Below are 21958 nucleotides of genomic sequence, written 5' to 3'. Positions count from 1 at the left end.
AGTTATTAACTATCTCTGAAACGTAAAAGCTAATTATAATGATATTTAGTAATTTTATATAAAAAACAGTGGTATTTCAGGCATATGGAATTTGTTAAAACTTAGAAGAGTATTTTGAGTTCATAAAGCCTGCCATCTTCGCTTGCCCACTGCACACTGACCCGCTAATGGCTAAGATAAACTTCAATCTCTGTAGTTGCAGAGCGAGTTCTCCTTCAATGGCGTCCCTCTCTTTTACGCGCTCTCTTCCGTTGCCCAGGTCTTCTCTTCTCCAACTCATTTATCCTACAATTCTTTTCTAAGTTTTGGTATTTGATTTACTGTTGTTGCTGCATATCTTTTTGAAGCAGCAGAAAAATTCCACCTTTTCATGTTGAAGTCTTCTCGTTGAAGGAATAAATTGATGGGTTCCATGTGTTTATCTTTTTATTCTGAAAGCGGAGAAGCTTTCTCCATTGTCATGTTTCAATGACTTTTATTTGGGGTATAATACAATGACAGTTTTTTTTTTCTCCTTTTGTTGTTAATATTTGAACTACGAGTAATAAGAATATCAGGGGCATACCTTATAATCTTCCGGAATTATCCCGTAACAGAATTGAAGTTCAACCTCTAACCATCCCTAACCTTCTCCCCAAGAAAAAAAAAAGAAAGAATTTGGAATTTATATTCCCGTTTGTCTCTGTTGATTACAGTCCAGTTGTTAACTGAACATATATATGGATTTACGCTGGAATGTTCGAACGATGGAATTTTGGGCATGAGGTTTGTGTGGATACCCCCCGCTGGGGGAGGCTGGGGGGATCAGGAGGGTGAGGGGTTTAAACAAGAGGGTTAGTAGTTTTTATTTGTCTTTGCTTTCTTGCTCAATTGCGATTGAAAAGGGGTTTCAAGTTCCTATTTGGTTTAGAAGATAAAAGTCTGAAAATCCATGCAAAAAATGTTCAGTGTTCAAGGAATTTCATATACATTCATCTCATATGGTCTTATTTTTTATATTTTGCAGGTGGCTTCCAAATTTTCCTGTTCTCTCTCCACCAAACTCTGTTCAACTTCCAGGTTTTAGATTGCAGAAAAAAAGGTGGGATCTTAGAGCTCTATCCAAGAAAAAAGCTGCTGAATCTACAGTGCAAGAAGCATTAAGTGGAGTAGGTGATGCTGTTGAAAACCCATTAAAGACTTCTAAACGAGCTCCTAGACGAAGTAGAAAGAAAACAATATCAGAGGTTCCAGAAGAGAACTCTACGTCAGTGGCTAGTAATGTTACAGAAGAAGAAAGCACTGCCACTCCGTCTCCTAAACGAAGTAGAAAGAAAACAACATCAGAGGTTCCAGAAAAGAACTCTACGTCAATGGCTAGTAATGTTACAGAAGAGGAAAGCACTGCTACTCCATCTAGACGAAATAGAAAGAAAAAAACAACTAAGACTCCAATGGAAAACTCCTTATCAGCAGCTAGCGATGTTACAGAGAAGAAAAGCACCACAACACTATCTCCTCGACGAAGTAGAAAGAAAAAAACATCAGAGGTTCCAAAAGAGAACTCTTTATCGGTGGCTAGTGATGTTACCGAAGAAATCACCACTACTCCATCTACACCCATTGAAGATTCTAACAGGACCCCAAGAAGAACCCGAAAGAAAGGTAATCCCTTGTCTATCTTCAGTTTAGATCCTTCTAAACATTTGTTTTGTCTATTCCCTTACTGTAGTATTTCAACTGTAAAAGATACAACTGATTACCAATTGTATTTGGCATACAGCTGCTTATGTTGATACTAGCCCAGAGGGAGAAAACATTGATAAGAAAGTGAGTAGGCGAAGCAAGGCTAAGAAGAAGGTCAATGAAACAGAGGACCAAGACAGTGAATCAGAACCCGATGATCATGAGGGACCAACTTTCAATGAAATTCCCGTGAGTGAAAAGGAGGATGACATAGAATTTGGAAAAGAGGGGGAGGATGATATTAGCTTCACATATGACTGGCCCCCTCTTGTTTGCTGCTTTGGAGCTGCTCAACATGCATTCGTACCTTCTGGAAGGCCATCCAACAGATTAATAGACCATGAGATCCATGAAAGTATGAATGATGCATTGTGGGCCCCCAAAAAATTTGTAAGAGCACCTGGAGGGTCTTCAAGCAATGTTGCAGTGGCTCTTGCAAGCTTGGGTGGCCGGGTCACATTCATGGGTAAGCTTGGGGATGATGACTATGGGCAAACCATGTTATATTATTTGAACATGAACAATGTCCAAACCCGCTCAATTAGAGTAGATAGTAGACAATTTACGGCAGTATCACAAATGAAGATTAATAGGCAGGGTGGCTTGAGAACAACTTGTATCAAACCATGTGCTGAGGATTCTCTGATGAAGTCTGAAATCAACATTGATGTGCTGAAAGAAGTAAGGCATCTCATCTCCAAAGAAAAGATAGTTTTTTTCAGCAATTTATTCATTTTAGTCATTGTTTTCATGGTTAAACTACATGAAGGTTTGGTCTACTGCAACCTGTCAATTCATATTCAAAGCATCTCTGTTACTCTATGTATCTAATAGAGTCATATATTATTGATGCGGCGCGAATCCGGGCACTCCTAGCTGGCGGTTGACAGGCTCCTTGCTGGCAACGAGCGGCACCTGAGAAGACGAAAGGAAGGATTCCCGGGGGTTTGCCCGGTGGGAATACTCCGATGCTTAAGTTAGTACTGTGTATGGAAGTAAATAGGGCAAAATGAAAGCTAAGAGTGGAGGTTGCGCTTATCACTATATTCGAGAAGTTGGAGGTCTCGAGAGAGGTTTCTCCTCTGCCCTGGGGGCTTTTATAGGAGCGCTCTTGCGAGATCGGGCATAACCGCCACTGGGCTCCTGCTGCAGCCGTTACCTGCCAGGTTTGCGCAGGTGATTGTTACAGTGTACTATCCGCTTGGTCGAGTGACACGTCCCAAAGGGGCAGGCACGCCTCCATCTGTCGAGAGACGTGGGCACAGACTATCGAAAGAACAAGGACTGCGCCGCCAGTCGAGAGACGCAGCGTAGTCTGTTTGGTACGGTCTTGTCAGATGGAAGCTTCCTGAGAGTGTCGCATCACTCAGTCGCAAGTTACCTCGTAGCGAGCTATCCTTGGCGCAAGCTACTTTGCAGCAAGTTCTTTGGGGTACTTCGAGGTGACCCTCATCAAGGTTGGTCTTTGGGGCAGTCTTCTGCCCAGGTGCTAGAGCGAGCTGGTTTCCCTAGCTCGCGAGCTGAAATATTCTTGGAGTATTCCCTTATTGGTAGCTCGGGGAACCTGGAGCTCGCGTTGTAGCGAGCCTCTCCTTTACCTTGCCACCGCGTAGCGGGCTGCTTTATGAGCCTATCACTTAGCCGTACCGGAATACGATGTTGAGTTGTCGCTTACGCTGAATCAACGTCCACGTGTCGCCGTTTCATAGGTCGGGTCAAATCATCCTTCATTAATTGCCCCCCACTCCTCGGGCTAAGAGTGTCACCTTAGCGCGGGGAGTTTATGAAGCGCGATGGACTGATTTGACCGAAATTCAAACTTGATTGACCGTAATAAATGTATTGGCGGGAATCAAGAGATCTTCTGACTCCTCCGACTTCTCGGATTTCGAAAACGTGCTGAGGTGGCCTTTAATTCCGAATGTCATGCGGCTACGACTACCTTAATCGTGGAAGATGTGCCGCCAATCGCTTTCTGTTTTCAGAAGGCATGCGGTCAGGGCACTCGCAGGCCGCTGGATCTGTTTCGATCCGGGCCGTCGGTTTGAGAGGGCGAGGGCTATAAATGGTGAGCCCCCCTCGGCCCTACCTCCGTCCACGCCATCTTGCTTTGGATTCTGAGGTTGCATACTTCGCCTGGTTTACTCGAGTTTCTCAGTCCGCCCCGTTCCGTCTACAATGGTGAGTCCCGATCGCCGTCAGTCATGTCTGGGTACCCACGCCATACCTAGCACAGGGGCGATGGTCATGATGATGATGATGCTCCCTCGAGCTCGGGGGGAGCCTGGGAGCACATCTCGGAGGCTCGGGAGGCCTCTGGCGACATGGCGTCCACTTCTAGGGAGAGGGAGCCTGATACCTTTGGCCCTTCCTTGATGACAGCGAAGAGGCTCAGGTCTCTGATCCGCTACTTTCGCCTTCCCGGGGACCTGGTTTATAGCTTCCCCACTGGCAACTTCCCTTGGGAGCATGGTCCCAATGAGATAGTGATCTTTCAGGAACAGCTCAAGGCTGGCCTGCATCTTCCCCTGCACCCCTTGATAGTGGAGGTGCTGAGCCACTTCAACGTTACTATAGACCAGCTTCACCCCAACGCTGTTCGAAACATGGTTAGGACTATATCCTCATGTCACGAGTACTGCCTCCCTTTAGACCTTGACATTTTCGCCTCTATCCTTTGTATAAAGAATGCTGCTCCTGGGGTTCCTCCGGAGAGGTGCTTTTACTACCTCTCTCCCCGTCGCGGCTACAAGCTCTTGTACGAGCTGCCGAATAGGATCCCCGCCTGGAAGCGGGACTACTTTGTGGTCCGTAACCCTGAGGGGTGGCCCTTTCCCACCGCTTGGAGGGGCGCCATCCAGGACCCCTGAGACTCGGAAAACGATGTTGTCTTGGGTGTCGGTAGGCTTCCTTTGCTTTGACTACTTGGCCGAGGAGAAGCTCGTGCAGGCAGGCTTGAGCCCGGGTAGGTTGGCCTTTTAGGTCGCGTAACGTCTTGTGACTTGTGTACACATGCATTTTGCTTCCTGTTGGACTAATATCTTGTGGTCTTTTGGCAGCCATCTTGTCTAGTGCCGATTCGCGCCGCCTTCTCTCGGGCAACCAAAGACGCCAGGTGAAGAGGACGCGCCCCGACCGGACCCCTCCTTCGGGAAGCACTGAGTTCGGGTCTGTTGAGTCAGTCCTGCCCTCTCCTCCGCCCGAGGTTCCGATGCCCCCTCTGCCTGAGGTTCCAATACCCCCTCCTGAGGGGACTAGCGGGGTCAACCCTGGGGGAAGCGAGCCCTCTCTGCTGGGGGAGGCCCCCTTTAACCCCCTTCAGCCCCGTCCTTACCCCCGGTTCCCAGTGAAAAACTGGGAAGGGGTAAACGATTATCTGGTAGCTTGCCGGAGGAGTTGGAAGGCGATCAGTAATGACGAGATAGCTCAGTGGGGAAACATGGAGCCCGGGGATCTCTCTGCGTTCGCTTCTGCCCACTGCATGGTGGTGAGTGACCTTTTTCCCTCTTCCTCTCTTGTTTTGCCCTTTTCCGCTGTCTTCTGATCTTTCTTTTTCGCCGATAGGTAAATTCTGTCATCCATGCCATGGCTCTCCAGACGCGCATCCATCGCGTCGACGCCCTCGACCAGCGTGCTGCCAACCAAAAGCTCCAAGTCGAGCTCGACCGGATCCGGGGCGAGCTCCATCACACCCGCAAGGGGAGCGAGTCTCAGGAGCTGCTCGTCCACGACCAAGAGGCTCAAATTGCTCGGCTTACTGAAGAGAGCGCACGCTATAGGGAGGAATCGTCGAGGATGGCGGGGGAGAGGGAGCTCCTCAGGCAACAGATGTGGGACCTGGAGTGCACTCTTTTGAACCGGACCCGAAACTTTGACCAGATGGTGGAGGCTAAGCGAGAGAGAGCAGTCTGGGATTTTAAGGACTCCCAGGAATTTCATGACCTCCAGGCGAAGTATGGCTCGGGTTCGTACCGCTCTGAGTTCAAGCTTTTCCGGTGGCTGGTTCAGAAGAAGTTCTCCGGGCTTAACCTCGACGGCATTAATATGAAGGGCCTGTCCCCCGAGATAGCAGACCAAGCGAATGAAGAGGAGCCCGACTCTCCGGAGGACGAGGAGGCGGATCCTTGAGGTGGCATTTCTCTGGGCTTCTGTGGCTTTCGGGTGCCGTAAACCCAGTCTTTCACCAGTTTTTTCGGTTTGGCGGTTGTGCCCCATGATGATCAAACCTTTCCCGAGCTGTTTAGCTTGGTTGCTGCATTTGTTATTTTCCTTTACCGCATTTGTTTGTTTTTTTTTTTTTTGACAATGAAAGTCTCTCCCCTCTTCTGAGTATGATGAACTCCTTTTATTTTGCTAAAGCGATCTCATCATTTGGGTTATTGAGGTTACCTACCCAAAGTAGGGCTCTTCGGTAGGCGTTCTCCCTATTGGTCACGTTTAGGGCCTCCGCGGCATACCACGAAGTGATTACTACGTACACCCGAGCTAAGCATTGGTTGGTTATCCCTTAGGTCGACCGACGTATCAAGACGAGCTATGCTTCGTGGGGTTTAAACCTGAGCTGCTTACGCCTTTAATATTTCATACTTTGCCTTCGCTATTGAGGTAGCTGTCTTTCTTCACGCTGGGGTCTTTGTTAGCCCGGTGTTTTGGCCCTTAGGCTTAGGGAGGGACCCGTAGTCCGCTCTCGGATTCTCCCAAGCTGAAGTGGCGATTGGGGTCTTCTTGCGCCGAGGTCATGTTATCTCGGTATTCTGGCCCTTAGGCTTTGGGAGTAGCACATGGCCTACTTCGCTTCTTACAGATAATATTGCCTCAAATTGACAATATTCCATGCTCGAGGTACTTGTTTCCCTTCGAGGGTCTCGAGCTCGTATGTTCCTTCCCCGAGCACTCATTTCACTCAGTAAGGACCTTCCCAATTGGACCCGAGTTTGCCAGTGCCGGGTTCAGGTACCATAACTTTACGAAGGGCCAGGTCGCCAACGCGGAGGTTCTGCTTCTTGACCCTGGCGTTGTAGTACCAAGCTACTCTCTGCTGGTAGGCTGCGGTCCTAATGTACGCGAGATCCCTTACTTTGTCAAGTAGGTCGAGGTTGGTGCGTAGCTCATCTTCGTTTGTTTGATCACTGTATGCTTCTAGGCGCAACGTAGGTACTTCGATCTCTGCGGGGATCACTGCTTCGGTGCCGTAGGTGAGATTGAAGGGTGTTTCTCCCGTGGCGGTTTTCTCCGTGGTCCGGTAGGCCCATAGGACACTGGGTAGTTCATCTGCCCACAATCCTTTAGCTCGATCCAGCCGTGCCTTTAGTCCGCGGAGGATGGCTCTATTCGTGACTTCTGCCTGACCATTTGCCTGAGGGTGCGCGACTGAAGTAAAGTTCTGTTGGATCCCCATGTCTTGGCACCAGTCTTGAAATTCGATGTCCTCGAACTGTTTGCCATTGTCGGAGATCAATACTCGAGGTAATCCGAAGCAGCATATGATGTTCTTCCAAAAGAAGTTTTGGACATTTCGGGCTGTTATTGTTACGAGGGGTTCGGCTTCTACCCACTTGGTAAAATAGTCCACTGCTACCACTAAGAACTTCCTTTCACCCATTGCTGGTGGGAATGGTCCAAGTAGATCAATGCCCCACTGTGCAAAGGGCCACGGACTGGTGAGGCATTTGAGGTCGGCAGCGGGTTGGTGGTGAACATTGGCATGTCTCTGGCACTTATCACATTTTCTAACGAGTTCGATGGCATCTGCCTTCATCGTTGGCCAATAGTACCCTTGTCGAAGCGCTTTCTGGGCGAGGGCCCTGTCCCCCAAGTGTCCGCCACACAGACCCTCATGGGTGTCGCGGAGTACAAGTTCGGCTTCGGAAGGTCGCAAGCAACGAAGGTAAGGGAGTGTGTAGGATCTCCTGTATAGCCGCTCGTCTATCATGACGTATTTAGCTGCTTGACGTTGCACCCTTCTGGCTGCATTGCGCTCTGCAGGGAGGGTCCCATGTAACAAGAAGCTCATGAGTGGGTCAATCCAGCTCGGCTCTACTTGAATGACGGGAGCAACCTCTTCTGCCCCCCCGAGAATGCTAGGTCGAGACAGGTCCTCTATGTACACGGTTCTCATGGTGATGTCGCTAGTGCTGGCTAACTTGGACAGGGCATCGGCCTCGGCGTTCTCCGACCTAGGGATCTGTCTGATGAAGTGTGATTGGAAGTTGAGCATGGCCTCTTTGACTTTGGCTAAATAGGCGACCATGGTTGGCTCGCGAGCTTCATACTCGCCCGTGACCTGGTTGACCACGAGCTGGGAGTCGCTGCAGATAACGATGTGCTTGGCTTTTACTTCTCTGGCTAAGGCTAGTCCGGCTATCAACGCCTCGTATTCTGCTTCATTGTTAGACGCCTCGAACTCAAAGCGTAGCGCGTATTCCAGTTTCATCCCGCTCGAGCCGTGCAAAACTATTCCGGCACCGCTGCCCTGTTGGTTCGAGGAGCCATCTACGTGAAGGATCCAGGGCTCCTCATCCCAGCTCGCGACTGGCCGAGCTAGGAGAGGTGCCACACTGGCTACTACTTCACGGGGTTCTGACTCGACCGACCTGGGAGCTTCGGGCTCACCCAAGGTGGGAGCCTCACGCTCAACTTGCCTGGGAACTTCGGAGCTGAATGTGCATTCGGCTATGAAATCTGCCAGGGCTTGGGCCTTAATGGCAGTTCGTGGCTTGTACTGGAGGTCGTACTCGCTGAGCTCAATGGCCCACTTCATCAACCGACCGGAGACCTCGGGCTTAAGCAATACTTGCCTCAGAGGTTTGTCGGTAAGAACGATAACAGTATGAGCTTGGAAGTATGGGCGGAGCTTCCGAGCTGCAATTATCAATGCGTATGCCAGCTTTTCCATCTCTGGGTATCTCGTTTCTGCTCCCTGCAATACTTTACTAACATAATAGATGGGTCGTTGGACCCGATCTATTTCCTTTATTAGTATCGAACTGACAACCTCATCGCTTGCCGAGAGGTAGAGTTCTAAAACATCGCCCTCATCGGGCCGGGTTAGGGTCGGCACGCTAGTAAGGTATTCCTTGAGCTCGTCGAACGCGAGCTGGCAATCTTGGGTCCATTCGAACCCTTTGCTCTTTATTGCCTTAAAGAACGGCAAACAGCGGTCTACCGACTTAGACATGAAACGGCTTAGGGCGGCTATGCGGCCATTCAACCTGTGAACCTCCTTCGGCTTCCGGGGCGGTTTCATGTCTAAGATGGCCTTAACCTCATCCGGGTTGGCTTCAATGCCTCGTCGGTTAACGATGTATCCTAGGAACTTACCCGAGGTTACACCAAACACACACTTGTTTGGATTCAATTTCATATTGAACTTACGCAAAATTCCAAAAACAGAATGCAAGTCTTGTATTAATTCATGTAAGAATTGAGTTTTGACGACCATATCATCTACATAGCATTCTACTTTTCTGCCGATTAACGGTGCAAACAATTTATTTACAAGCCTTTGAAAGGTTGCCCCTGCGTTTTTCAACCCGAAGGGCATAACCTTGTAACAGTACAGACCGAATTCAGTGATGAAGGCAGTCTTTTCTTCGTCTGTCGGGTCCATCTTGATCTGGTTATAGCCTGAGTAGGCATCCAAGAAACTTAGCAACTCATGCCCTGAGGTCGCGTCCACCAAACGGTCGATTCTGGGGAGCGGGAAGCAGTCTTTTGGGCAAGCCTGGTTCAAGTCGGTGTAGTCGACGCACATGCGCCACTTGCCGTTGGCCTTCTTTACCAGGACAGGGTTGGCTACCCAGCTTGGGTAATGGACTTCTCTTATGAAGTCCGCTGCGAGGAGCTTCTCGACTTCCTCATCGACCGCTTTCCACTGTTCCGGGGCTAGGTTGCGTTTCTTCTGTCTAACAGGCCTAACAGTTCGGATTATAGGGGCTCCTGGACGGAGATGCCGATCTGGAGCGTCCGAGCTAGGTCTGCTGTTGAGGTCGGGACCGCAACTGTTTCTTCCGTGGGCGTGGCTCGTTCTTCTCCTTGCTCCGTGGGTCGTTCCAGTTCAAGGTAATCGGTCACCTTGGTTTTCCCCTTTAGGGCGGCAGCGTAGCACTTGCGGGACTCGAGCTGGTCGCCTCGCGCCACTCCCACACCGAAGTCTATTGGGAACTTCATAGCCAAGTGGTAAGTGGAGACCACCGCCCGTAAGACATGGGTGATCGGCCGACCTACTATGGCATTGTAGGGAGAGGGGGTCGCTACTACTAGAAAGTTGTGTTCGAATCTGACTACACAAGGCCATGTGCCGATCTCTATAGGTACTGTTATTTTCCCAAGGGGCCGGACTTCCTTTCCGCTGAAGCCTCCCAAAGGAGTGTCTGCGGGCTTCAGGTCGCTTTTCTGCAACTGGAGCTGGTCAAACGCGGCTTTGAAGAGTATGTCGGTTGAGCTGCCTGAGTCGACGAGTATGCGCCTAACCTCGAAGTCATTGATTCTCAGCTTTATTACGAGCGCGTCGTCGTGGGGGTAATGGACCCCTCGCGCATCGTCTTCTATGAAGAAAATTGGCTCTTCCGTTCTTGGCCGCTTTGGGGGGTTCTACTCCTCCCGGACGACCTCACGAATCGACGTCCGAGCTGCCGCTGAGGTGCACCCTGCAACGATCGAACCTCCCACTATCATGTGGATGGTTCCGCGAACTGGCCTCTCCTTTGGAGGCTGTCTCTGTGGTTATTCGGCCGGCCTGCTACTGGACTCGGGAGCGTCTTTACCGTGCTCCCCTTGCCGACCTGTTCTGTTACTATTATTATTGTTATTATTATTTTGTACAAAGTTTCTCAAATATCCGCGACGGATGAGCTCTTCTATCTCGTCGCGGAGGTTTTTACAACTCTCGGTGCTGTGCCCGTGGTCTTTATGAAAACTGCAATACAGACTCTTATTTCTTTCACTGTGATTCCCCCTCAGACGGGGAGGCCACTTCACGTACGGGGCGTCCTTGATTGCCATCAGAATTTCGGCCCGCTTTGCGTTCAGTGGGGTGTAGTCAGCTCGGTCTGGTGCGGGAGATCGGAACAACTGACCCGGCTTTGCTCCCCGAACTACCTCTGTTTTTCTTCGGATATCCTCTTGACTGGAAGGTTCCCCTTCTCTCTTTCTTTTTTTCGGGTGCGCCCTCACCCTTCTGGTTGATCTCCTCTTCAGTGGCTATGAACTTATCCGCGAGCTTTAGAAACTCGGTTATGGTCGCGGGTTGGTTGACGACCATGTGCCACTTGAACTCTTTGTGCTTTACGCCCTTCGTGGCCGCTGCTAGGCGTACGGCGGGGTCCAGACGCGGTATCTGCATACAAGCGTCGTTGAACCACTTGATATAACTTCGGATGGACTCTCCCTCTCTTTGGGCTACGTTGAAGATGCTTTCTTCAGTCCGCGGGCACCGCTTGCTGGTGACAAAGTGGGACGTGAAGGCTTGTGCGAACTGCGCCCAACTTCTTATCGACCCGGGTGCTAGGTTCCGGTACAACGTGCGGGCTGCTCCCCTGAAAGTAGTGGAGAAGGCCACACACATGCATGACTCACTGGCTTGCGCCAGGTGCATCTGTTACTGAAAGGCATCTACATGATCATTCGGGTCAAACGACCCAGCATACTTGTCAAGAGGGGGAAGCTTGAAATCCTTGGGCATCGGGACTGCCAAGAGTTCGGAAGACAGGGGGGACGGAACTGAGAGGAGGGGAGCCTTAGCTTCGGCCGAGCCTACCTCTTCTTTGCCCATGGGCTCAAGCAAATCGTGGGTGACAGATCGGCGAGCTCGGCGGCGGCGTCTCTGCTTCTTGGTGGGCTCGGCGTTCGTGCTGCTCACCTCCGCGCTGTCTAGAATGGTTTGGGCCGGGAGTAGCCCGGTCTGCTGGTGATGGCTGCGGACAGAAGGGACCTGCCTGGAGTTTGTTGCCAAGATCTCGAACCGGTTTTCAAGGATCGGGGTTTCGAACTTCGACTGTCAAGGCGACGTTGACCAGTCGGGCCGAGGCCCTCCCGACCTGTCCACCCGCGGTGAGATCGGGGTAGCCGGTTTCTCCCGTCTGCCATGGGGGGAGGCCTGGTTTTTCCGAAGATTTTGGGGGGCCTCTCCTCGGCCGGAGTGCTCGCTCTGGCGGCGAGATTTGGCTTGCTGCGAAGCCAGGTGCTAAGGCTGGAGCTGAGGCTGTTGAAGCTGGGGTTGGGGCAGCTGGGGGAACTGCTGCTGATACTGGTACTGGGAGACCTGGTGCAGCACGTGTTGTTGATAGAGCTGAAGTTGTTGGAACTGTTGCATTTGGGCCTGCATGGCCTTCATGCACTGCATCAGATCTTCCAGCTGGTTCGGGCTGGCCGCTGGGGGCACGACCGAGGGTTCGGTGAACATCGTTCCGACTGTAGTGGGGAGTGGGGCGATGACAGGTGCCATTGTGAGAGGCACGTTCAAGCTGGGGATTCCGTCCGCTGAGAGGGGGACGATGAACTGTCCGATACAGACAGTAGGAGACTGGGGCTGTTCCCTGGAGTTATCCATTTTCGTGCTTCGTCCGACGTTGCTAGAAGAAGCCATGAGCGTTGGACTGTTTCAAGGAAGAAGAAAGAACTGATAGAGTTTGGAGGGAAAGGCTTTTTGAAGCGTTTCCCACAGACGGCGCCAAATGATGCGGCGTGAATCCGGGCACTTCTAGCTGGCGGCTGATAGGCTCCTTGCTGGCAACGAGCGGCACCTGAGAAGACGAAAGGAAGGATTCCCGGGGATTTGCCCGGTGGGAATACTCCGATGCTTAAGTTAGTACTATGTATGGAAGTAAAGAGGGCAAAATGAAAGCTAAGAGTGGAGGTCGCGCTTATCACTATATTCGAGAGGTTGGAGGTCTCGAGAGAGGTTTCTCCTCTGCCCTGGGGGCTTTTATAGGAGCGCTCTTGCGAGATCGGGCATAACCGCCACTGGGCTCCTGCCGCAGCCATTACCTGCCAGGTCTGCGCAGGTGATTGTTACAGTGTACTATCTGCTTGGTCGAGTGACACGTCCCAAAGGGGCAGGCACGCCTCCATCTGTCGAGAGACGTGGGCACAGACTATCGAAAGAACAAGGACTACGCCGCCAGTCGAGAGACGCAGCGTAGTCTGTTTGGTACGGTCTTGTCAGATGGAAGCTTCCTGAGAGTGTCGCATCACTCAGTCGCAAGTTACCTCGTAGCGAGCTATCCTTGGCGCGAGCTACTTTGCAGCAAGCTCTTTGGGGTACTTCGAGGTGACCCTCATCAAGGTTGGTCTTTGGGGCAGTCTTCTGCCCAGGTGCTAGAGCGAGCTGGTTTCCCTAGCTCGCGAGCTGAAATATTCTTGGAGTATTCCCTTATTGGTAGCTCGGGGAACCTGGAGCTCGCGTTGTAGCGAGCCTCTCCTTTACCTTGCCACCGCATAGCGGGCTGCTTTATGAGCCTATCACTTAGTCGTACCGGAATACGATGTTGAGCTGTCACTTACGCTGAGTCAGCATCCATGTGTCGCCGTTTCATAGGTCGGGTCAAATCATCCTTCATCAATTATATACCAGCAAATTGTTATTTAGGAGTCTTAATTCTTGTAGAGATGTGAAAAAATGAAATAACTAAGAAATACTCCAATCTCTAGTTATTATTGAAGATGGTATTCAATCAAGTAGAAATTCCCCTTGTGCATTGGATTTGGATGTCCAGTAAGGACCACCTACCTACGCCACACCACTAGACCTGGTGCACTTTGTAGGTTGTGAACTTAGTTGCTTGATATCTGCTACTGAAGACATGCCAAAATCCACTTCTATGATTTTGATAAGTTGTTATATACACTTTATCTAAACCATTTCTAAGAAGAATGAAATATATCTACACAAGTCAGATACAAATACAAAATCTCAAGACATGCCTACCCTAGTAAATGCAAAATTCCAAGGTCCATATAATTTGATAGATTCTGTTGATTCCATATTTAAGATAACTTGGTTGATAGAAATGTGCAAAATAGGAAGAGTGTCTTCTAATAAGCTTATCACACATGCTAACCAATGATACCCAGCTATGCAAGGACACAGGTGGACAAGGTGTTGGATACAGAATTTAAACTCAAAACTGTCTCAAACCAAACAGAATTCGTGTACAAGTATCTGGGTATCATATCTGTTAACCATATAATTGGCATATAAAAGATAGATGGAAAGAAAAATGTAATAAACTGTTTTTTTTTCAAATAGAAGCATTGGCTTTATCTCTGAACCAATCGAATTTCAGAAAATAAAAGCATCCATCTTATAGAAATGCATTGCAACTTGCAACTATCCATTCTGATGTGTTGCATGTATCTCTTGCTATTTTTGAGTAGGCTAACCTTAAGCAATCTACCTTTACTTACAGAACATTTATTTATTTATTTATTTAATGGAAGTTCCTTGGGACAGGCACCATATTTAAATTTAGAGAAATTTAACAGTGTTCTTTTAATTTCAGGAAGTTATTTCATAGTATATGTTGCTTGATTTTGCATCTCTCTTGCAGGCCAAGATGTTTTACTTCAACTCATTCTCATTGCTAGACCCAAACATGAGGTCAACTACTCTGCAGGCCATTAAGATTTCAAAGAAACTAGGAGGGATCATCTTCTTTGATTTAAACCTTCCATTGCCTCTTTGGCAGTCTGGGGAAGAAACCAACATGTTTGTACAAGAAGCATGGACTCTTGCTGATGTTATTGAAGTAACAAAGCAAGAACTTGAGTTTCTCTGCGGGATCAAACCCTCCGAGAGTTTTGATACAAAAGATAATGACAAGTCCAAGTTTATTCATTACAAACCAGAAGTAATCAGACCACTTTGGCATCAAAATCTCAAAGTTTTATTTGTGACCAATGGAACCTCTAAGATACACTACTATACAGAGCAGCATAATGGATCAGTTCGTGGAATGGAGGATCCACCTATTACTCCCTTCACCTGTGACATGTCAGCATCAGGAGATGGAATTGTTGCAGGTACAGTTCTAGAAACAGTACTATGATCAACATTCTCTCTTTCTTCCTCACAAATTGCTAACCAGATTTCCCATTGTCAATGTCTGACAAAGCTTATATGAGCTCAACAACAGTATTCTCTATGGATACTAAGGCATAAAATCTAAGTCTCCAAGCACTATCTTCCATAGCCACATATTGATTGATGAGGTGCTGGGATTTTCCATTTGTTTCATATGTTGCCAGTTGCACATAGCCACATAAAGCCCCTTAGATTGACAGTTGCACACAATTTTTAAGTATGCAATATTATTTGCTTAGATTTTGAACTTCTCAGTAGATAGCTCTTGTACTGAAATTATATTAGTGCATCTTTCTATGCAGAAGAAGCAAGTTAGCATCAATGATTTATCTGACAAAATGCACATGACCTAGGGTGATTTTGTAGTCTGATAGTTACAACTATAGACTTTAATGATGAATCATTTTGTGATTATTTTAGCCTTTTCTATTCAATGAGCTAAAATTAGTATGTATCCCTCGTGGTAACTTATGTTGGCTCTGTGTTTTCAGCTCTCTTGAGAATGTTGACAGTGCAACCACATCTCATTACTGACAAAGGGTACTTGGAACACACAATCAAGTATGCTATAAATTGTGGGGTTATTGATCAATGGCTGGTTGGGCGGACACGAGGCTTCCCTCCTAAGGAAGGGATGGAAGAAGAGATTGTTCCTGATCCCAATGGTATAAAATCAATTACAGAAATGGAATACCGCACGTTGGGACCTTCTGATCTAAATGGTATACTGCCAATTAGAGAAATGGAATACCAAAAATTGGAGCCTGTAAGTTGAATGAGACGTTTACTCTGGTTTATGTTGTTTGTCATGTTGAACACATTTCAGAGGCTGGGATCAATCACTGTAAAGAGTTTTTTTTTTTTTTTCCTGCTCTTACAAATTGTTGAGGTTTAAGCTTGTAAAACTGTAGTTTAAATCACATGGTCCATCACATGAGACCAATTTTGAAATGCATGGATGTATATGTGCTCTCATCCTGAATCTGGCTGTCTCCATCCAATGTAATATTGGACTTTTAGTTCAATTTGAATACTCCAATGGGCTCCTGTAATATAAAAGCTTGAGCCTTTCCCTTTCAAAGTGAACCACAAAAAATGCTCATGAATGCAACATGCAGGCACACAGGTGCCACTGTAAATAGGATGGTACTGATAATTTTTAGAGCAATTGACAACGCCAATGAAGAGGGTAGGTGGATAAATCATCTATGCTTTATTTCACAAGCGATTGTCATTTGTCAATACTAAAATAAGGGAGAAAAGCAACTTTTGTGAGTCTACATCCGATAGGTACAACAGAGTGGGCAACCTCTGTTACAGATGTTTCACCTTTTACAGAATTAGGTAATGGGGAATGAATGGGTTATCAAGTATAAGAAGCTTTAAGATCCGAAGTTGATATCCACCTTGACCTAATGACAAAAGTAAAGCATACTTCCAGCATTGAATCATAGATCTACCCCATTGGCATTGATTGGACCAGCCGGTTTTGGCAACTGTTGAGGCTTGCCCACGTTGGAGTGAAACTTCCGAGGCAATCTCTGTATATTGATCATATTGGCCGGCTGGTCAAATTATGCTACAGTCCAGAGTCCACCCTTTGATCCATTGCTAACAAATAACATGTACGTAGGCTAAAAGTGCAAAGAGTCGACCATATGACGACACACACAGAGAGGTTGCAGTTGCAGATGGGAGCCGGAAGATCCAAAGGCCACATCTTAATGCGATGCTTCTTCAACTAATATAATACACAAGAATTCACAATGTGGGGGACGACTGTAATGAAGTGCACATGTTCTTTCTTTGTACCGTCCATCACATTTTTTTACCTCATCATGTGAAAAGGGAGTGATGAATGACCATGTCGTATGAGATTGCGATGGTTTATCCAGTAAATGTAATCGATGCATGAACAAAGAAAAATCCTAGTGTTAATTTGATGATAATATTTTCCAGTAAATATGAACAAATAGCTAAATTTCCCCTTCCCAAACCAACTGGGTTCCCCACAAAGACTGACTGCCCATCCTTACAACCTTTCTGAAGCAGACCCACACAGAGGCGGCCTTTGTTTTGAACCTGACTTATTTATCTATTCTTACAAAAAGACAACCATACTGCCCCACCCTTTAAAGAGGAAAAGCAAAAGTAAAGGAGAAGGGAAAAAAAAGACAAAGGACCAGCCACTGTCAAATTCCTCTACAACATACACACATAAACTAAGCAAAAAATAGAATTTTACTTTGCAAACTCGGGAGCCTCAAGTTTTGAGGCGGCTAGCCTGTCTAAAAACCAAACCAGCTTCCCATTGGTGGGGCATACCATCCTTGCTGGCAGCTGTGGACAATCAGGTCCCATGTCATCAATTGCCAAGTGTACAGCCTCTGCTTTGCTTCCTCCTGTCACCACCATTGCCACATTGGATGCCGAATTGATTACAGGCAAAGTGAAGGTAATCCTCTCAGGTGGGGGCTTGGGGGAATCAGTTATAAAAGTCACCCACTCATCTTTCTCATCAAGTGCAGAGTGGTTTGGAAAGAGTGAAGCAATGTGACCATCTGGGCCCATCCCAAGAAGGATCAGGTCAAACTTGGGGCAGTCACTGCACTCAGACACACCAACAATGCGGGTCTTCACCAGCTGCCGGAGGACAAACTCATACTCAGTGGCGGCTTCCTCTGCTGACATGGAATCATTGATAGAGTAAACATGACCAGGGACCACCGGTACCTGTCAATTTTAGATACGTTTAAGGATAACTATGAGAATGTACAGAAATTTCATGGCCCAAATATTGTTCAGAGTGTTATATGATGATAATGAATGCTGATGTTATTTGCTAAATGAACAAAAAGACTTTTTGTCGGATTCTAGATTCTTTGTAAAAGACCTTAGTAATAAACATAAAATTAAGTTTGTAAAAATTTGCATGTGCTGTTTGTATCATTCTATTATGCAACTCGAGATTCCTTCATATCAGTGGATAAGATGGACCTTGAACATGTGATTTTTAGGTTGCATTTGTCAACCAACGGAATTGAAAGTTGAATATTTTATATTTGATAAGGAAAATTTTCAGTGTTAAAATTTTGCCGATCAAGTTCCTGTGATAAACATGTAACATAGAATAGATACATAATTACTGAAGTTCTTATTCATATAAAAACATTTGTAGGCAAATGACCCTTGCTCTATCCACAAAAGAAAAATAAGAGAAAAGAAAAGAGTATCCTGTATTATATGTTGTTGTTGCTGTTGTGAAAGTTGTTATTACATTTCATATAAATTTTTAACTACAGAAATATACCCCCATAAAAAAATAAAAAATATGTAATATTAAAATCAATGCCTCAAGAGGAAGACATTCTAAATAATCATATTTACGTAGAGAGTCTACCTAGAGCTGATGCAAAAGCACTACAAAGAACAGAACAGGTCTACTACTAGTGTGCTTTAACTACTATCCTCTTCAGTAAAAGACACAAAACAGGTTTACTACCCACTACCCTGATGGATGAAATATAGGAAGAAAACTTTCAGTTATAATTCTCTTGATTTTCCAACCAAAATTTGCAAATGTTTTCTAAATACAATGCTATTAACCCATGGACATGTCTGAAGTTTGCAATGCAGACAGACCTAGATAGACAAACAAAATTGTGGCATGGTATGTACATCACCTCAAATATTATCTTATTGTATCTTTACTAGTTGACAAATCTAGCAGAGTATGTGGAACAGGAAGTATGAGCTCTTTAACCTAGGTGAGGGAGAAGCAAATAAAATAAAAACTGAAGGACTTAATGGTGGTGAAGTAGGCAGGGACTGAAATTTATCTACAAAAATCAGGCAATGAAGCAAGTGTAGAGTACTCACTCAACACAAATATCTGCAACTTATTTTTGCAGAAGATTGAATAAAACATTGGATAAAATTAAATGAATAATGCAGAACTCTACCAATAGATGATTCAAATAAATGTGGAAGCTTTCAATAAGAAAATCTGAAGCTTCTTAATTACCTGTACTTGCCAAGACACCCAGATTTGTATAAGGACGGAAACTAAAACTCCCAATATCCAGGATATGGATAAGCTTTTATCAGTGGGTACTGGTCAGTTTTCTTTAACTATATCATTCTTTAGCATTTTGACCACTGTTAATTTAGAAAACTACTAGTGTTCAATGAGTTATTAAGGTAAGATCAATTTGAGACATTTCCATTTTATATTGCCTTAGAGTTTAAAAATGTCCAATTTTGTTAATGTTACTTTCTGAAAATCTAGAAGATATTTTAATTTAAAACCTAAACACAGTAGACATTTGCAAGGCTTTGCTGTTTCCATCAGTTAAGTCCAGGAAAGCTGATTATTTTCTAAGGGGGCCACCAGCCCACTTTAATGTACCACACTACATGCACCTCCTATGGTGTGGGAAGTTTTGAATTAATAGAATACTCCCCACAGATGGGTAGTACCGTAGTATCACATCCAGGACCAATTTAAAATAGAAAGCAATTTTATAAGATTTGAGCAGTTCAAGCTACAAACTTTAGCTCTTCTGTTAATGCAAGAACTACAGAGTAATATTACATGGAGAGTGAATGTTACAAGGGGCTAGAGATCTAGTATTAAGTAAAGAAAAATTTTATAATGGAGTTAGAAGTTTGGATAGAGACAAGCATACAAAATATACTCTCGAGGATCAAATAGACATTCTGGGTTCAAGTTCCTTTTACCTACCTTTATCCAGACATGTTTTCCTCATCAAGCTGGCAGCATATATAACAACCAAGAATTCAACATGCTACCTTAATGGAAGACCCGAACTATGTAGACAACAAGAAGAAGATGGCCAAAACAGGGAGCAAAAGCTTCTTATGTATTTGACAGGGAGAAAAAGAAGATAACAGATGAGTTTAGACTTCATACCTTGGACAAAAGCCCATCTTTTGCTAGCTTATAGTTACTATCTACATGGTTCTTTGCTACAACACGCTCATCAGCCCAAAGTATATACCATTTGGCCCAATCGATAGTTTTGTTATAGGGAGCTTCACATAACTTTCTGTTCCCAACCAGAAATTTCAGACACCCAAAACCAGAATTACTAAACTAAACAAGAAACTAAGAAATATGAAAAAAGAGAAACTCATACCCCATCAAGCTAATGAGAGAACCACCAGATATGGCAATGGCAAAGAATCCCCTTTCCTTCACTGACACCTCTGACAATTCAGCAATGTAATCTGCCAAATCAGTGGCAAGCTCATCCACAGTGTCGTAAATTCTTAGTTCACCTCCATCTTTAAGACCCCCAGAAAGCGACATTTTTTCTCACGGGGCTACAATTCAAAAAGTGACACTGCAGCTGCAGAAAAGAAGAAAACCAAAATGCCATTAAGATAGTCATACAAACGATTCACAATATTAGGAAAAAAGTAAAACTCGAATAGAAATCCAAAAACTAAAGCAAAACCAATCTTGAAGCAGATAGAATTGGTTTCGAACATCAATATTTGTTAAAAAAGCCTGGGAAACGAAGATCCCAAAACTATTGGCTTTGTATTACATAAAAGAAAACTATCTGAACATCTAACAATCATAGAATTAGCAGAAGAAGAAGAAAAAAAAAAAAAGAAAAACTCTGCCAATTGAGAATAGACATATCGTCTACACCAACAGCTTGAAAACCCAGATCATAAAAGCATCCGGATATTCAACACCACGGAATAACAGAAAATGAAACAAAAAACAACTCCCTGCAATTTCGGATTCACGTAGCAGAACTAGAAAGAAAATCCCAGAAGTAAGTGCAAAATAAGTATCTCACTCCAACGTTGTAAGAAATAAAGTAATGATCCTAAAACAAGGCCTACCAATTTCACTGAAGAGGAAAGAATAAATATAATGATAAAAAAAAAGTCACAAATCAACTCCGTATTTGTCAAAAACATGGATTTTACTACCCAAGGAGAGAAACTCAATCGGGCAGTAACAGAACAATCTCAAAACGACCCATTACAGACAAGGAAAATAAGAACACAAAAACCCGAAAAACCTTCTAAATCTCTTGAAAGCTAGGATTCCATCAACCCAAAAATTAAAAAACAAAAAGAAAAGAAAATAAAGGCTTACAAGAACTGAGACTGGTGGCAGGGGAAGCCGAAACTGACGAAAATGGAAGGTGGGCATCAACAAATATAATATACTCTAATCCATTTAATGATTAAAATAAGCTTACAAGAAGAAGAGAAGAATTTACCTTCCACGTGCATCCCACGATGGTGACGAAACAAAACGCAGAGAAGAAAACAACCCCCCACCCCTCTCACCTCACTCACTTCACTTTTCTCTCTCCTCAAGGTACACTGATAAAAAACCTACTAAATACCCATTTGGCCATTTCACTACTTGCTCTTTTTTTCTGAAAAAGAATTCCATCCCTCCTAGACTCTTCTTTAAATAATTAAATTCTCTTCAATCAGATGTAGAGCGAGAAAGAGAGGGAGAGAGAAAATAAATGAAAAAATAATAAAATAAAACAAAGCAAAACAGGGAGAAAGGAAAAAAGAAAAAAACAAACCAAATGCAGCAAAGCCCAATTTTTCTAAACAACTGTCTTTCAATAATAGCCCAACACCTGTACAAATCATTTGCAGACAAATGTGAGAATGTGCTTCCGTCTTTCATACTTATAACCAGACAGACTATTAGATTCCCAGGTGGCCTTGTGGAGGATTAGTTCTTACACTTGTACAAATTGCAAAATTATCGACAATCTGCAGTTAAAATCTTCTTTCCTCATTCAGTTTCTCTTCAAAACCAAGGACGCTACATTACATCTATACACACGAAAATCTATGGTTGCCGGCCGTTGGACACGTGTAAAGCTCTCTAATATATGAGCTGGCGTAGACGATAAATTTTGCCAGGTGGCATGTGAGAGTCCACATTCCGAAGCCGAGTCGTCTCTAGTTAGATGGACTATTTGCATGAAAACCCACATCGTAACAAAATATTACAGCTCACAGCTGTGTCTGAACTCCGGAGGTCTGAAGTCTGAACACGTCAACTTTCTTGTATTACAGTACAAGGCAAACGATACTCACACGCCTTCTTTTTACATTGCAAATGTAAGATTCTGTTTT

General features: G+C 45.4%; 3 protein-coding genes across 6 annotated transcripts; 2 read left to right on the top strand and 1 right to left on the bottom strand.

Annotated features, from left to right (window-relative positions):
• The first annotated feature begins 91 nt into the window (after window positions 1–91).
• FLN2 (fructokinase-like protein) lies at window positions 92–15757 on the top strand. The gene is made up of 5 exons (XM_010259681.3): window positions 92–259; window positions 1007–1644; window positions 1763–2406; window positions 14274–14745; window positions 15298–15757. Exons 1-5 carry the CDS (start codon window positions 168–170, stop codon window positions 15579–15581), a joined length of 2130 nt encoding a protein of 709 aa, XP_010257983.1. The 5' UTR covers window positions 92–167; the 3' UTR covers window positions 15582–15757.
• LOC148792070 (uncharacterized) lies at window positions 4414–5853 on the top strand. The gene is made up of 3 exons (XM_088903230.1): window positions 4414–4690; window positions 4785–5212; window positions 5290–5853. Exons 1-3 carry the CDS (start codon window positions 4414–4416, stop codon window positions 5851–5853), a joined length of 1269 nt encoding a protein of 422 aa, XP_088759356.1.
• A 961-nt stretch (window positions 15758–16718) lies between the features above and the next one.
• LOC104597905 (putative 6-phosphogluconolactonase 2) lies at window positions 16719–21240 on the bottom strand. 4 transcript variants are annotated; one of them, XM_010259682.3, is made up of 4 exons: window positions 21073–21240; window positions 19966–20178; window positions 19740–19875; window positions 16719–17539 (listed from the first exon to the last, which is right to left on the bottom strand). In XM_010259682.3, the coding sequence occupies exons 2-4, from the start codon at window positions 20136–20138 to the stop codon at window positions 17048–17050; spliced, it is 801 nt and encodes a 266-aa protein (XP_010257984.1). In that variant the 5' UTR covers window positions 20139–20178; window positions 21073–21240; the 3' UTR covers window positions 16719–17047. The 4 variants fall into 4 exon arrangements, with proteins under 4 accessions (XP_010257984.1, XP_010257985.1, XP_010257987.1 ...); XM_010259683.2 differs by having other exon boundaries at window positions 20946–21079; XM_010259685.3 differs by lacking the exon at window positions 21073–21240 and adding an exon at window positions 20869–20888.
• Window positions 21241–21958: the final 718 nt, after the last annotated feature.

The sequence above is a fragment of the Nelumbo nucifera genome, chromosome 4 (genome assembly GCF_055504915.1).
Source record: "Nelumbo nucifera cultivar China Antique chromosome 4, China Antique-T2T, whole genome shotgun sequence".
Classification (NCBI taxonomy): Eukaryota; Viridiplantae; Streptophyta; class Magnoliopsida; order Proteales; family Nelumbonaceae; genus Nelumbo; species Nelumbo nucifera.
The sequence above is the reverse complement of the archived record's forward strand: the minus strand, read 5'-3'. Positions and strand labels throughout refer to the sequence as shown.

Bases quoted from the DNA above. Each gene is read 5' to 3' on its own strand.
- LOC104597905 (XM_010259682.3), bottom strand. From the start codon at position 20,138: ATGTCGCTTTCTGGGGGTCTTAAAGATGGAGGTGAACTAAGAATTTAC. The intron at 19,876-19,965 runs GTATGAGTTTCT...GGTTGGGAACAG, and splicing joins TCTCTCATTAGCTTGATGGG to AAAGTTATGTGAAGCTCCCT. The intron at 17,540-19,739 runs GTATGAAGTCTA...TAAAATTGACAG, and splicing joins AAGATGGGCTTTTGTCCAAG to GTACCGGTGGTCCCTGGTCA.
- LOC148792070 (XM_088903230.1), top strand. From the start codon at position 4,414: ATGCTGCTCCTGGGGTTCCTCCGGAGAGGTGCTTTTACTACCTCTCTC. The intron at 4,691-4,784 runs GTAGGTTGGCCT...GTCTTTTGGCAG, and splicing joins GCAGGCAGGCTTGAGCCCGG to CCATCTTGTCTAGTGCCGAT. The intron at 5,213-5,289 runs GTGAGTGACCTT...TTTCGCCGATAG, and splicing joins CTTCTGCCCACTGCATGGTG to GTAAATTCTGTCATCCATGC.
- FLN2 (XM_010259681.3), top strand. From the start codon at position 168: ATGGCTAAGATAAACTTCAATCTCTGTAGTTGCAGAGCGAGTTCTCCT. The intron at 1,645-1,762 runs GTAATCCCTTGT...TTTGGCATACAG, and splicing joins AAGAAGAACCCGAAAGAAAG to CTGCTTATGTTGATACTAGC. The intron at 14,746-15,297 runs GTACAGTTCTAG...CTGTGTTTTCAG, and splicing joins AGGAGATGGAATTGTTGCAG to CTCTCTTGAGAATGTTGACA.